Source organism: Vitis vinifera, chromosome 16 (assembly GCF_030704535.1).
Source record: "Vitis vinifera cultivar Pinot Noir 40024 chromosome 16, ASM3070453v1".
NCBI classification, from domain to species: domain Eukaryota; kingdom Viridiplantae; phylum Streptophyta; class Magnoliopsida; order Vitales; family Vitaceae; genus Vitis; species Vitis vinifera.
Window position 1 is genome coordinate 23,698,938 of NC_081820.1, and position 14,164 is coordinate 23,713,101.

The 14,164-nt window shown below is 36.3% G+C and overlaps 3 protein-coding genes across 7 annotated transcripts; 1 reads left to right on the forward strand and 2 right to left on the reverse strand.

Annotated features, from left to right (window-relative positions):
- Window positions 1-1,942, forward strand: LOC100262972 (reticulon-like protein B5). The gene is made up of 5 exons (XM_002275484.4): window positions 1-351; window positions 985-1,165; window positions 1,248-1,389; window positions 1,472-1,541; window positions 1,623-1,942. Exons 1-5 carry the CDS (start codon window positions 150-152, stop codon window positions 1,790-1,792), a joined length of 765 nt encoding a protein of 254 aa, XP_002275520.1. The 5' UTR covers window positions 1-149; the 3' UTR covers window positions 1,793-1,942.
- Window positions 1,943-2,832: 890 nt separating this feature from the next.
- Window positions 2,833-6,651, reverse strand: LOC100257844 (F-box protein At5g52880). Of its 2 annotated transcripts, none has more exons than XM_010664353.3 (7): window positions 6,514-6,651; window positions 6,098-6,406; window positions 4,637-4,791; window positions 4,381-4,468; window positions 3,976-4,178; window positions 3,223-3,386; window positions 2,833-3,121 (listed from the first exon to the last, which is right to left on the reverse strand). In XM_010664353.3, exons 2-7 carry the CDS (start codon window positions 6,280-6,282, stop codon window positions 2,999-3,001), a joined length of 918 nt encoding a protein of 305 aa, XP_010662655.1. In that variant the 5' UTR covers window positions 6,283-6,406; window positions 6,514-6,651; the 3' UTR covers window positions 2,833-2,998. The 2 variants fall into 2 exon arrangements, with proteins under 2 accessions (XP_010662655.1, XP_059589707.1); XM_059733724.1 differs by having other exon boundaries at window positions 3,241-3,386; window positions 6,514-6,647.
- Window positions 6,652-7,280: 629 nt separating this feature from the next.
- On the reverse strand, window positions 7,281-13,311 carry LOC100252698 (cell division control protein 48). 4 transcript variants are annotated; one of them, XM_019226121.2, is made up of 15 exons: window positions 13,035-13,174; window positions 12,487-12,753; window positions 12,288-12,409; window positions 12,101-12,189; window positions 11,970-12,005; window positions 11,787-11,886; window positions 10,513-10,579; window positions 10,289-10,380; window positions 10,068-10,132; window positions 9,472-9,968; window positions 9,321-9,384; window positions 8,436-9,004; window positions 8,147-8,282; window positions 7,993-8,064; window positions 7,281-7,883 (listed from the first exon to the last, which is right to left on the reverse strand). In XM_019226121.2, exons 2-15 carry the CDS (start codon window positions 12,702-12,704, stop codon window positions 7,638-7,640), a joined length of 2,373 nt encoding a protein of 790 aa, XP_019081666.1. In that variant the 5' UTR covers window positions 12,705-12,753; window positions 13,035-13,174; the 3' UTR covers window positions 7,281-7,637. The 4 variants fall into 4 exon arrangements, with proteins under 4 accessions (XP_019081666.1, XP_019081667.1, XP_059589858.1 ...); XM_019226122.2 differs by having other exon boundaries at window positions 13,003-13,174; XM_059733875.1 differs by having other exon boundaries at window positions 10,513-10,555; window positions 12,487-13,311.
- Window positions 13,312-14,164: the final 853 nt, after the last annotated feature.

Consider the following 14,164-nt stretch of genomic DNA (forward strand, 5'->3'; position numbering starts at 1 on the left):
CCTACTAGACTCGGACTCCGAACCTCAGGCTCGGGTTCCCTCCTTAAAAACGGCTCAAGTCTTTTCTTGCTCTCAGCGTTCACTCAGTCGCCGTTAAGTTTTGTCCCCGGCAGCCAGGTATTACTTCGGAGATTGCTTGCCGGAGTCTGATGGCAGATCATGCGGGCGAGTCCGAATCCGCCATGGAGTCGGTGATGGAAACGATAACCGCGAAGCTTCATGGCTATGACTCGCCCTCGTCGTCAGACTCCGAAGACGGCAAGAAGTCGCTGGTGGAGGCTGTGAAATCGAAGAGTTACAGGCTTTTCGGAAGGGAAAAGCCTCTTCACAAGGTCCTAGGGGGTGGAAAACGTATGGCCACCTCTCTATTAATATAAACACGTCTTTTATGGAGTCTATTGAATCGTGATGTTAGGGTTTTATAAATGATTTTCGAATAGAGGATTTTGATATCTTTATTTTCCTCTTTTTTTTGGTCTATGTGGACGGGCATTTTGGTTTTGCGGCGTTTGGTTCGGGAGAAAACGGAGGAAAATAAAGGAAAGAAAAAACAAAAATTGAATTAGGTCGTTTCATATAAATGAATTACTTAAAAAGGAAGTGAACGCAATTAATCCGAACGATGAAACTTCGTTTTCATTTATTTTCTTTCTTTCCTACATTTTCTCGGCAATGTATTGGTCGAATCCGCATGTTATTCTACTCTCTGATTGGTCATGTGGATTTGATTGATGATCTTTTCACAATGCTAGAGTAGACATGTATAAGGATTTGCAGAGAATAGTGGTTGCAGATTTGATCGGAGAAAATCTGCGAGGAACAGTCCTTGAACTTTGTTCCCACGCTTGTTACAGTCTCATTCTTGTGTTTGTCGCATCCAAAAACATTCTTGAAAATGATTCCAAAATGCTGAAGTTTTCTGTAGTCGCAGCATGAATCTGAGTATATCATCTTACATTCATACATATATTTATTTTGGTGCAGCTGCTGATGTCTTCCTGTGGAGAAATAAGAAGATTTCAGCCAGTGTGCTCGGCTGCGCCACTGCAATATGGGTTCTCTTTGAAATGCTTGAATACCAATTGCTTCCTCTACTATGCCACATTTTAATGCTCAGTTTGGCATCCCTTTTCCTGTGGTCCAATGCATCCATCGTCATCAAGAAGTAAGTAGTCGGTTTTGTGATGCATTCTCTTGTACGATTCAAATTGATTTGCATTCTCACTTTTTCTGTGTTCCATAACTAGGTCACCTCCAAACATCCCAGAAGTTGGAGTTCCTGAGAAAGCTGTCATGGAGATTACCTCAGCCCTGCTATATGCAATCAACCGAGGTCTAACTTCACTGCACAACATTGCATCCGGGAGACATTTGAAGCAGTTTCTCGCTGTACGTTGATTTTCATTTTCTTGCATTTGTGATTTCTAAACAAGCCCTCTAATAGGGGTTGAACTGTGTTTCTGGTTATCAGGTTACTGCTGGGTTGTGGGTTTTGTCAGCTGTGGGGAGATGGTGTAACTTCATCACCTTGTTCTACTTATGTAAGGAATTCAATTAGTAGTCATCTATTTACTTGATTTTTTCACAATCATCCTCATTTGACTTTGAGTGTCGGAAGACAGTGTTTGTTTTGCTACACACGGTGCCTGTCATTTACGAGAAGTATGAGGATGAAGTGGATTCGTCAGCTGAGAAAGTTAAGACCGAAATCAAAAACCAGTACAGAGTCCTTTGCGAGAAGGTTCTCAGAGGACAACCTGAAGACGTGTTGAAGGTCAGGAAGCTGTCTTAGGTTCTGGTTTTGGTTTTGGTTTTCCATGAGTATCATTGGATTCTACTGTTTTAGGTCATAATCATAGTTATGCTTCACTTTAGAGCGTGTTTGGCATTCATGTATTGACATTGCTATGATACAAGGCAGTGTTCTTGGGGTTGCCCCTTCTTTCTTTGCCTTCTGCTTCGGCACATCGTCTCAATTTGATTTCTTTGTAACCACCAAAAGAGCTCATTCGTTTTCCGCCCCCAATGGGATGGGGAATTTTTGACCCCCTATTTATACTTTTTGGCCCTTCATCTTTTTGAATCGGGGCCCGGCCCGGCTCGAGTCGTTCCAAGTTCCAACAACTGGCGGGGAGCACCATCGTGCACAGTAACTGGGAGTCCTATTAGACCGAAATTTTAAAAATAATTAATTCTAAATTTTTTTTAGAACTTATTTTATTTAATAATTTTTTGAAATCTTATTTTGAAAACAAGGTGTTTTTTTTTTAAATATATTTTAATTGTTTTCACTTATATCTAGAAATTTTAAAAATAATTAATTTTAAAGTTTTTTTAGAATTTATTTTAATTATTTTTAATTGTTTTCTCTTTTCTAGGATTATTGTAAAAAGTACTTGTATAAATATAGAGAATGATTATATGTAAAAAGTAAACTATTATAAATAAAAATGAATTTTAAAAAATATTTAAAAATATAGAAAACATTTCATGTTTTCAAATAAATTTTTATTAGAAAACATGGTTTGATTCTCATAAGGAATTAAAAAAAAGTTTTAAAAAAAATGATTTAATAATTTTCTCATATCTAGTTTCATTAGGAAAAAAAAAATCAAATATAATTAAAATTAATTAAAAATTTATATATTTTAAAACTAAAATTATTTAATAATATATATATATTCTCTTTAATTTTTTTATTCACTACTATTTTTGTTCTTAATTTTCTTTTTTAAGAACTATTTTAGAAAATGTCCTTCGTGGTTTTTTTTTTCTTTAAAAAAAGAAAACATATTTTAATTGTTTTCCAAAATAATTAGACAAATATAAAAATATTAAAAATAAAAATTATTTATAAAAAATATTTAGAACACAAAAAACAGAAAGCTAACATTCCAAAATTCCAAACAAACTTAGAAAACATTCTCAAACAGTCCCCAGCTTTTGCAATTCTCCAATGCCATCCATTCATTCCTCTCAAACATAGTGTTTTCAGCTTTCAATCAATACCAATGTACCTTGGATAAGTCCACAGCTTGGAGAGCAACCCTCCTTCCGAATCACTATCACTATCCGAAGAGGATGTCATTGACAAAGAATCATCCAATATATATTCAACAATCTGGAAACAAAGAATATGTCAACAACAAGAAATACCAGTTATCAGTTATTCTGCCAATGCTGAGATTCCTGCTGGACACAGCAAGGAGAAACGGAAAATACCACGAATACGAAAATCACCTGCTGAGGTGATACAGGCTTAATCTGCTGATTTTCAGACTTCACTCCAGGGTGTCTTTTCGGACATTTCATGTTACTGAGCCAAACTATCGTGTGGCAAACTCCACAATATCCCCTATTAGATGTGAATCGTTTTGCCCGCTTGCCTGAAATCCAGTCAGATAATCGTTATATTAGTTAGCAATATTTTCTTTCTTTTTTGTTTGGTTTTGACAAAATAGTTAGTCCAAACGAGATTAGACGGTAAATACTGGTTTTTCCAATGTTTTGCTACTTGGGAAGAATATGCTCTCCCTTCTAAGGGACTCTCTCTACACTGATTTTTGTTGTATGAATCAGCTTATTCTGATACTCTTTGACTATCAAGCAATCTTATCTCTTCAAAGAGTCTCTGGAGCTTTGTTTTTGAATCCAAGTTCCATCAAACCCATCTTTTATTAGCCAATGTCCTTGATCATTTAAGTTGAAAAAAGCAAACCAAAGCACAAAAAACACAAAATTTCCATAACCAGTAAAAAGGCCAATAGATTATATACTACTGAAATCGTGTGTGCTTCATTGACAAAAGTGCAGAAGTGCAAAATGAACATTTCAGCAGGGCAGAGCCTAATGTGAACAAACCAAAAGGCAACCCAACTGTGAGCTTGCCCAGCTGCATGGATTCATTTTTGCAACATGTATTTCACAACAAATCCAACTGAACTAGAGATCTTGAAAGACAATAGAGTAGCATACCTTTATATTTTCTTTTGAAGGCATCTCTCCAGTCAACACCAGTTCTAGTGGCAATGTCCTCTTTTAGCTTAGTTTCTTCCTTATCTTCAACTAGTTCACCATCCCTGCGCCCTTTCATCTTGGAAATATCTTCAGAATTACCAAAGCAAATAGCATATTGCAACTGCCACAAACAGTTATCGCTTGCTGCTGAGTTCCATGACCTTCACAAACATTCAAAGGTTATTAAACCAAGAAGTTTGCAGAAAATTGATGATGGGGGACGATTTAGCAAAATCATATACCAGGCAGTGCTTTTAATCCTTAGAGGAAGCCACTAATGGGGCATGGCATGGTAAACTAAGACATGTCAAGAACTTACAACTCATCTTTAATTTTGTGAATGGTAAAGGAAGAAAAGATTACCAGCAGGCTAACCCAACAGAAAGTAGGGATTGCATATCCAGGAAACTGAAGATATGCACAAGAACATCTTGAGGCAGATGGGCCAAACCTGAAAATACGGAAAAATATCAAGACGGTCCATGTGTGGCAGAAATAGAATCAGTACACATAAGTTTAGGACTGCAACTTAAGCGAGTTGGGTTGGGTTGGTAGCTTACCCAAGCACAACCAAATTAAGACATAATCAATCCAAGCCATTTCTTAACTTAAATATTACCTTCTTCTTCCTGTCGAGCTTTAGAGCGCCTTTTACAAGCAACCTTTGCATGCTTAAATTCTGTAACTGCCTGAGTTCTCTTCTGCTTTGGCAACACGGCCTCTGCACTCTGCAGGAGGAGATTAGCTGCTGAAACAGCACTCTGTGTCTGCATTCTAGGATTGAAACAACCATTAAACAATTAATAAAATTTTATCCAACATAGAGATAGTTAATAAGTCCAAGCACTTGAGCCATGCCCCACATGTGCATGCCATTACTGGGCTTGAAACCAACTTTTACTATTAGTTTTAGCTTAAACAGGATAACTAAGTAAAATCCTTAGTACTTTTATATGCCTATGAAATTGGTTTACACTGAATAGAAATCTTTTAAATTCTCGTGGTTTAAACAAATCCATGGTCCTTAAAAACAGAGGTATGTTTTCAGGAGACATAGTGATAAATACTTATATAGACATATTCAAATATATATGCATGCATATACTAAACTATTCGGTCCACAAATTGGGACATCTAGATCATCGATTTTAACCACTAATAATATCTATATACACATAGAAATTCTAAATTACTTTTAAAATCAAGGTTTTGCCACCATCTTAATACATTTACCAATGGACATTTATTCGCTTTGCATGAATTATCACACTTCTCATTTGGGCATAAAAAAAGAAAAGGTCAAGCTGCAAATTTGCTTGTTAGTGCTTATATGATGAAAAATGAAACAACTAAATCAATCCTGAATTAAATCATTTGAGCTTCCAAATGCAAATTTTTTAGGCAAACTCCATATTCTGCTAGGAATCAGAACTTTCATCTCAAAGTTCCCAGACTGCCTACTCAAAAGGAAGGCTCAAGAATTTCAGATGGCATATAAAAATTGATTTTTCCAACAATTCATTAGATTTGGCTGCTAAATAAAAGCCCCTTCAGAATATAAAACCAAATTCTCAGCAATTTGTTGAAAGATGGCTTATAAGTAAACAGCCTAACAAATATAGATTCAACATAGTCAAAGGGGCTAAATCATATTCAATAAGGATCCACTTCCGATTACCAGAAATCTATAGGAATAAATGTAGTTTCAACCACGAAATTCAAAATTAATTCTCAATTCACCCCTTGCAGCTATTACAAAACCCAGAGAACCACAATTCAAAAAAGGATAAAAATTAAAAAATTTTAAAAAAAATGTTTAGAACTATGAACAGAACAATATGAAACATGAAAAATCAAAACCAATTTTGAATCCACAATCTGGGACCATCACAAAATCCGCAATCACAAACTGGGTATCAAAACCCACACAACGAACAATTTGAAAACAAAATCAATAACTGGGTACTGAAATATAAAAAAATTTCGGCATCACAAAACCCAGAAGCACGAACCGGGTACTGATTGAAATTCACCTAATAAGCAATACCAAAAAAGAAATATGGGAAAATTGGATACATACTGGGGAAGGAGACGAAAAGCTGCGAGGGTATCTTGGAAGACGAGAGACTGGAGATTTTTGGGGAGTTTATTATAAGCGCCTCTGAGAATGAAGCTCAACTCTTTGCAGACGAACGGATATTGATAGATTCGAGGGAGGGAGTCTCTCAGACCGAGTTTTTGGTATCTCTCCAATGGGGTACTCATCTTCTTTCATGAAATTCTGAAAACAATACCGCTACTCCATTGCTGGGATCAACAAGAAAAAACCCGCAAGCAGAGGAAAACACCCACTTTTTTTTTCCCCTGTTCTTTTCTTTTCTTTCCCGTCCTGCTTAAAAAGGAAAATGATTTTGAGGGTGGTGAAGAAAATTTGCAAACTCCGAAAAATTTTCCTCAATGAGATTAGGGGCGCAGGTCGGATCCAAGGTGCTTTACCTCAAGTGCGATCCAACTTTGATTCTTCAAGCTTGGGTTGAGTTTGAATTATACTCGAATTTATACATTTATAAATTTAAATTCTAAATTTAGAAACCTTATGCATTTATTTAAGAAGCCCTACATAAATTTTTTCCCTTCTTTCTATAATTCCATGAACCTCATACAATCTAATTTACATTGACACTATTTTTGAAAATTAATTTTTAAAACAGTTTTCTTTTTTTAAAAATAAAATATAAGTGTAAATGTTTTTAAAAATAGTTTTTTTTTTCAAAATAAAAAAATAAGAAAACACATTGATGATAAAAAAAAAATTGTTTTCTGTTTCCTATTCTTAAAAATAAAAAATACATTATTTTTATAACATTTTTTAATTATTTTTACTTATTTTCATTTGTTTTCTAAAACTATTTTTAAAAACTAATTATACAAATATATAAAATAATTAAAAATAAAATATATATTAAAAATATTAAAATTAAGTTAAAAATATTTCAAGTTTCCAAACAAATATTTTATAAAATATTAAAGGATAATTTCAAAACTGTTTTTGAAAATAGTTACTAAAGACGAAGGTGTTTTCAGATAACACTTTTAGTTTTTTTTAGTTTTTTTCATTTGATTTTTTAATAATTATACAACTTTAAAAAAATTAATTCATGTTTAAAAATATAAAATACTTTTTTAAAACATTTCAAGTTCCAAAAACAATTTTCTGACAACATTTTTCAAAGGCCTTAATTTCCATCACTATCTGCAAATGGTTGGGGATCTCCAAGTAGCACACATTTACATAAACATTACTAACAAATAACCAGAAACTGGTGGCAGTTTGTGTTGTATTCTGTAGAATGGCTTCTTAATAAATACTGACAACTGCCTTCTAAGAATGATATACTAAAGCCAAAGGGAACCAATATGAAGGATAAACTAAACCAACCCCATTCAAGCTTCTCAGGGTTTTCCAGATTTCTTTGTCCATCTCACTCTACAGCTTTCAATTCAATGTTGCATGCCCATAACCAGCTGGTTTCAGGTGAAGGGCTTTCTGGCTTCCCAAACTCTCGTTCCTCCTCACAGAGAATAGTATTGCTGCTGCTGATGTGTGTATAGGATGTGGCCTATAGGAAGTAGGTCAGTTGTTTCTTCCTCCTTGAACCGCCATCTCCATACAATTCATTCCACTGCTTCAGCTTGTTCATTACTGCTTCATCAGAAGCAAAACTAGCAGCAACCTGATTCTTTGCCTGCCTCATGTCTTCCATGTTTAAGGGTCTCAGAACAATTACCTTTTCCCCTTTGGCTTCTTCTTTGGTATCCGAAGCATCCTCTGAGCTTTTCCCTTCATCAGCTTTCTGCTTCTTTTTCTGTGAAAAGAAATATCAGAAAAAAAAGCCCTTGCTCCACCGTGGAAAACTAGTTGGAAAAAGGGAAAAGGAGGAAAATGATACTTGGAAGAGCTAAGAGAGTTCTTACTTTATCCTCCTTCAATCTCTCTTGTTGTAGTAGCTCCTTTACAGGACGATAAGCTGCTGTCATGCACAAATTCTGTTTCAACGATTAATCCCAAGAGTCAACACAACAGCAGATTCTTAATCAATTCACCATTGATGTCAGTAGAAGTACAAACCTTAAGATCACTTCCAGTATAACCTTCTGTCATGGTTGCAAGCTCCTTAAAGTCAAGATCCTCTGCTTTTTCTTTTGCCAAGAGAGTCTTCAATATCATCTCCCTGCTCTCCACAGATGGTAGACCAACCATAATTCTGTTCATCACAGATACCATTAGTTTGCCTACTCGAAGCATGGTGACACATTCATCTATCTTCAATATATCCTTCTCCATACAACACGGCTTTAGTTTAAATGCGGTAAAACGATGAAAATGATGCCGAGTGTGACACAATATGCAAATCTACCTGTGCTCAAACCGCCTGATAATCGCCTCATCAAGGTCAAATGGCCTGTTGGTTGCAGCAAGAACGAGGACTCGTTCACCAGCTTTTGTCAGTAGTCCATCCCAATGTGTCATGAACTCATTCTTAATCTGTCGCATAGCATAATGCTCTCCAACTTCGGTCCGCTGCCCAAGCAAACTGTCAGCCTCATCCACAAAAATAATAGTTGGGGAGATCTTTGCTGCGAGTGTGAACAGAGCTCGAACATTCTTCTCAACTTCACCAAACCATTTTGAAGTGACGGTGGACATTGAGACATTGATGAAGCGTGCTCCAGCTTCATTGGCAATGGCCTTTGCCAGCATAGTTTTTCCATTACCAGGAGGTCCGAAGAGTAATATCCCCCTGCAAGGCTTCAGAAGCCCACCCTTGAAGAGGTCTGGCCTCTGAAGAGGGAGCATAACCAGCTCCTGAAGAGATTCTTTAATGTCATCCAAGGCACCAATGTCCTCAAATGCCACTCCTATCTGATTTGCTGGGATAACCTCTGGCCTTATACGCCTCTCAAATTCATTGTAAGGTGGAACCAACTGTAGCGAAACAATTAAAAGAGTAAGGGAATATCGGAAAATTTTCTTAGTAAAATTTTCTTCAACAAAAAGGGGAAAACAAATGCAAGGGAACCTCCTTACAGTATGCACCAAAGAAATCTACAAAATCTGCATCATCTTCTCTTTACTTTGTTGTTTAACTTTCAGAAGAAAGTGGCATTTGGGACATGCCAAGCATCTCAAAGAAATCTTGTGGGTGAATACCCACAAGATCCAGTAGGAAACAGAAGCAGCATACAAATAAAACACATTGATACAGTTAAGACTCAAGTCAATGTCAAGGTGAAAAACAAACCTTAGAAGATTCAGCATTTGTCTTTCGTGTGTCTTCCTTGAATATACTCAATCCATGGGACAAACTGTACCAGGGCCACAATTGTAGTTATATAGAACTTTGTCTACAATAAGAAGCTAAAAGACACAAGCATGCAAGCAATTGTATCTACCTCTTGGAAGATATGACAAGCTTTCCATTTCGGTATTCTGGATTTTTGTTATGCATCAAATGATAAGATAGTGCAGATATTACAATCTCTTCTATGTGGTCACTTAGAATCATGGAGTCTGCATGGCAGATTGAACCCAAATTATCACAGCCAATATCATTTGCTGCAAGCACCTCAGCAATATGATTTTTGTTTTCCTGAAACTGGATCATCTCTCTCTCCTTTTCCAGTTGGGCTTCCCAGATATCAAGACAAGTCTCATCCTCGGGCTCCTTGATTTCAATATTGTAAGGGAATAAGAGACTCACCCTTTCATCCATTTCTTCGTCCTCGTCATCAGGGTCTAGCATGCGGGAACCAAGTATCAGAACTGATCCTGATAATCTACCCAACATTTTCTGGAACAATTTGTATAATCTTTCTGATTGGAGAAGAAGCTTCTCGACATCCCTGAGGTATAAAATAATGGGACATGTTTCTGATACTGAATCCAAGACCTGTTAGTAATATAACACATCATCAAAACAAGATCAAGCATGAATGTGATAGCTAGGACTCTCAGACTTAGAACAGAAAACCGATTCCTCATAGATTACCTTGTAAAGTGACTGCAAAAGTTGCTTCTCATCAAAAGCCCAGTTGCTTGTGCGCTTGAAATGAGCTACAAAAGAAATGAGCAGCAGTAAGAATAACATCTACTTCCAGAGAAGAAATGTCAAAAAGACAGTGATCAAAGGAATAAGAGGGACAAAACAAATTCTCTCGGAACATGAATTCATAGCATCCGATGTTCTCTTCTTAGGACAAAACTAGTAACCTGAACTTGTAGTAACACGTTGAGAAGCAACAGTGTTCTTTGTATTAGATGGAGTAGAAGCATTGCTACCATGCTTTGGAGGATTCATACATCTGCAAATGTGTATAGGTGTAGGTTTAGAAGTAATGCATGAGAGACTTAATACCTAAATAGACAATTAACCATTGAAGCCCAATTGTTTGGGGCCAGTAGAACTAATTAAGAGTACAAGTGGCCTACCATACCTTGATTTAATATGGGCACCACTGCTTTGCCTAGACAATGTGCCTGCATTAGAAGTCCTGACCCGAGCTAAGTTGCGGATAAAATAAAATCAACAAAAAGTTAAAAAGAACAAGACAGCAAAGAAAATCAGAAGGCGTGAGTTGAAGTTGGTTCAAAGAATGTAATGTCTGGATCAACTAAGATGGTGTAGTATATCAAGACTAATGATCAATGCTAACAACAAAATTAAGCATCTTTAAGAGCATAGTTATTCCTCCTCTCCCTAATAACAAAATATTATGAACTCTATGGAAATTGTTAGGGCTTTAGCACCAAGTGTAAAATATTGACACGACATACACATTAAACTAGCTTTGGGATCAATTGGTCACCTAACATGGCATTAGAACCTTTGGTTTCCAAGAGGTTATTATTGTAACCACTCTTTATTTCTCCATTTATTAAGCCTATGTGCAAAACTAAAAAAGACTGCCTAGGACGTAAGAGGTATCATAGATTAACCCAAATATAAGTTGGCATGAAATACATAGTTGGCACGTTACCTAATAGTTTAAACATTTAGGTCAATTGGTAGTGCCATGATTTATGGAAGGTTTTGGATCAGGTTTTGACAATTTCATTTGAAAACTAATTGATGGTCACTAGGGTAGGTCAAATCTTTTATGACATTCGACATCACATCCTATGGGCTTATTCTAAGAGTCATCATTTAGGTGACTCATTTTCAAGCTTAAGAGTGACATTGTTACACCCCAACAATCCCTCCCTCAACATGACACTCTTGTAACTCGAATTCATGACCCTGACTCTGACTCTGATATCAATTTTTGGATAGAACTTTTGACTATCTCATCTGAAAACCAATTAGTGGTCAATGAAAGTAGGTCAAACCTTTGATGATATTTAACATCACACCCTATGGGTCTATTTTAAGATTCATCATTTGGGTGTTTCATCCTTGAACTTAAGAGTAACATTGTTGCACCCCGATAGAAGATAATATGTTTGAACCTTGCCAATGTTTATTTCTTCATTAATTAGGCCCAATTGCAAGCCCAATAAAGAATTCAGGTGACAGGGTAGTAAGGTCTTTAGCCTAAGTTTAAGTTGGCACTAGTACACGTAGTTTGCCGAAAAGCTTTAGCTTTGAGGTCAATTGCTAGCCACAAAAAGTTAAAACACTAAAAGAAAAATCACTAGGCACTCTACAAACCACAAGTTATACAACTTGATTCTTATGAACATTAAGGAGTTGGTATTCTGTTGATAGTACCTTTGGTTTCTTCTTCTTCACTCTGGAGAAGGATTGAGAAAGAGCCAAGAAAACCAGACATCGGCCCCAGTGTCACCTCTGAGATGGACTTCTTGGAAGACTACAAAAAGAAAACTAAATGAGAGCGGAAATCTTCTTGGATGGAAAGGCATTTTTATTCACCAAGAAAAGAAACATGCTTACAGATTCTCTTTTGGGGCTTCCATATTTGCTCTGCATCTGAGAAATGACAATCATAGCAGCAAGATTTAGCGATATATACAGTATGAAAAGCTAAATTTAAGGAAGATTGAGTCTCTACATATTAATTTCACCTTCAGAGAAAAGTCATTAAGGTCCAACAGCAGCAACTTTGCTTGGAAGAAATGAGCTAGAGCTTTGGCGAGTGTTTGCTGGTACAGTTCTGCAAAGGCAACCAAGTTAATTAGGCCATTGAAAGGACTCAGAACCATAGTTAAATATCCAAATGCAGGGTCAGATCACATAGTCCAGACGGCATACCAGCAGGTCCTGAGAGCAAAATAGCTCTGCTTGCAGGCGTAAGGTTTCGGGTGTGCTTAGAAAAGTCAGACTGCCTTAGATGGAAATGTGCAGCACTTGTCAGTAACACTCTTGTCTGCTTACTGTCATGGCCATTGACAACTACATTAGTTTGTGTAAATATCAATATTACATATGGAAGTAATAAATCATTACGCACCTGAGGAAATAAGGAAACTTGTCGAAGGTGATCTTGCTTTCCCTTCCATCCATGACCTGTCGCCGTAGCTCATGCTCAATCTGCTCTTCTGTAATTGCGTCCGGCCAGAGTTTCAGCCCCGTCCATCGACACACTGTCTGTCCAGAAGCCAAACCAAGGCCAACCGAGACGCCCACCCCAACGATCAAGGCAGACAACAATATGTGCTTCTGTTCCATCACTTGAGGCCTCCACCAGGAAACTATGCGCGCGGCTCCTCCATCCAACCTTAACACACAAACAAACAGAAAACAAACAACAGTCGTGTATACTCTTGCCCACTGATCACACTAAAACAAGCATACAACACAAACCCATCAACCAAAGGCCTGTTATCCAATCAGAAAATGATTTCTTTCCTGAAAAACTTCATCCCCAACACATTTGTTTTCACACCAGATAAGTGGCATACTATTACAACTCAACACACCCACCCTAGAAACATGACCTCACAGACATTCATAATTTCATATATACCAAGAAGAATTGAGACTCAACAAAAGACCCACCAACAAGCACGTTGATGAAGAAACTTCTCACTAGAAAAGTGTAGAGGTTTGGACACAGAAATGTATGAATCTCTGTTTGGACAGGTTTATAACTGCGAATGTGGCTGTGTTCTTTGTTCTTCCGGGGCTACTTATATATATATTTTTTCATTTTTGTTTTTTAGCATGGTTTTGAAAGTGGGACAGATCGGATTAAGCGCCCTTTTCCCCTCTCCTGCATGTCAGTGCACTCCTCCCAACGTTTGAAACTGCCATTTTTTATTTTAGGACATGATTTGTAATAGTAAATTTAGACTCTACTGAAAATTTAAGCCATGCCGACATCAAATATTTGTATATATGCCGACATCAAATATTAATATATGGATAGATAGTGTTGGTGTGATCTTGTAAGTGCGGTTGGGCAGTGACCAGGTCGACACCGAAATACATGACGAGTGGATAGCGTTAGGATGTGTTTGATTGCACGAAAGAACCAAAGATCTTAAGTGCATATCATTTTAGGAAAAATTAAAATACGAATGACGACAAACCATAACACATCAAAGAATTCAAAATTCTAACCATAGTAAGCTTTGATTTAAGTAATTTTTTTAGTTTTAGTCTCCTCTCTAGTGGGTATTCTAACACGATAATGAATGACAAATGGAAAATCCTCTCAAACAATACTTTTGCCCTATGCTTGATTTTTGGAAAATAGAAAAAAAAAAAATTAATTATTTTTTACATTTTTTTTAATTTAGTTTATTTATTTTTCTTTTTTATATTAAAATTATATAATTTTAAATTTTTAACTAATTTTAATTATATTTTATTTTATTTTTATATTTCACTGGATAAATCAAATTTAAGAATATTATTATTATTTTTCACACCAAATGTAATCTGAATCATTTGATTTCATAATTGTATCATTTTTATGGTGAAAATAATAGTTGTTCTAATTTTTTAAACCCCCAACTCTCATCTCTAGTGCATTGAGAATCACTTCTAAAAATTTAAATTGAGAGAATCATTTGAAATGATTCATTTAGAAAAAAAGGAACAAAAGCCATTGCTCCCCGGAGCCACTCACACCCCTCCGTAGGCCCACAGTCTGTCCAGAAGCATACCGAAGCCCAATCGAAACA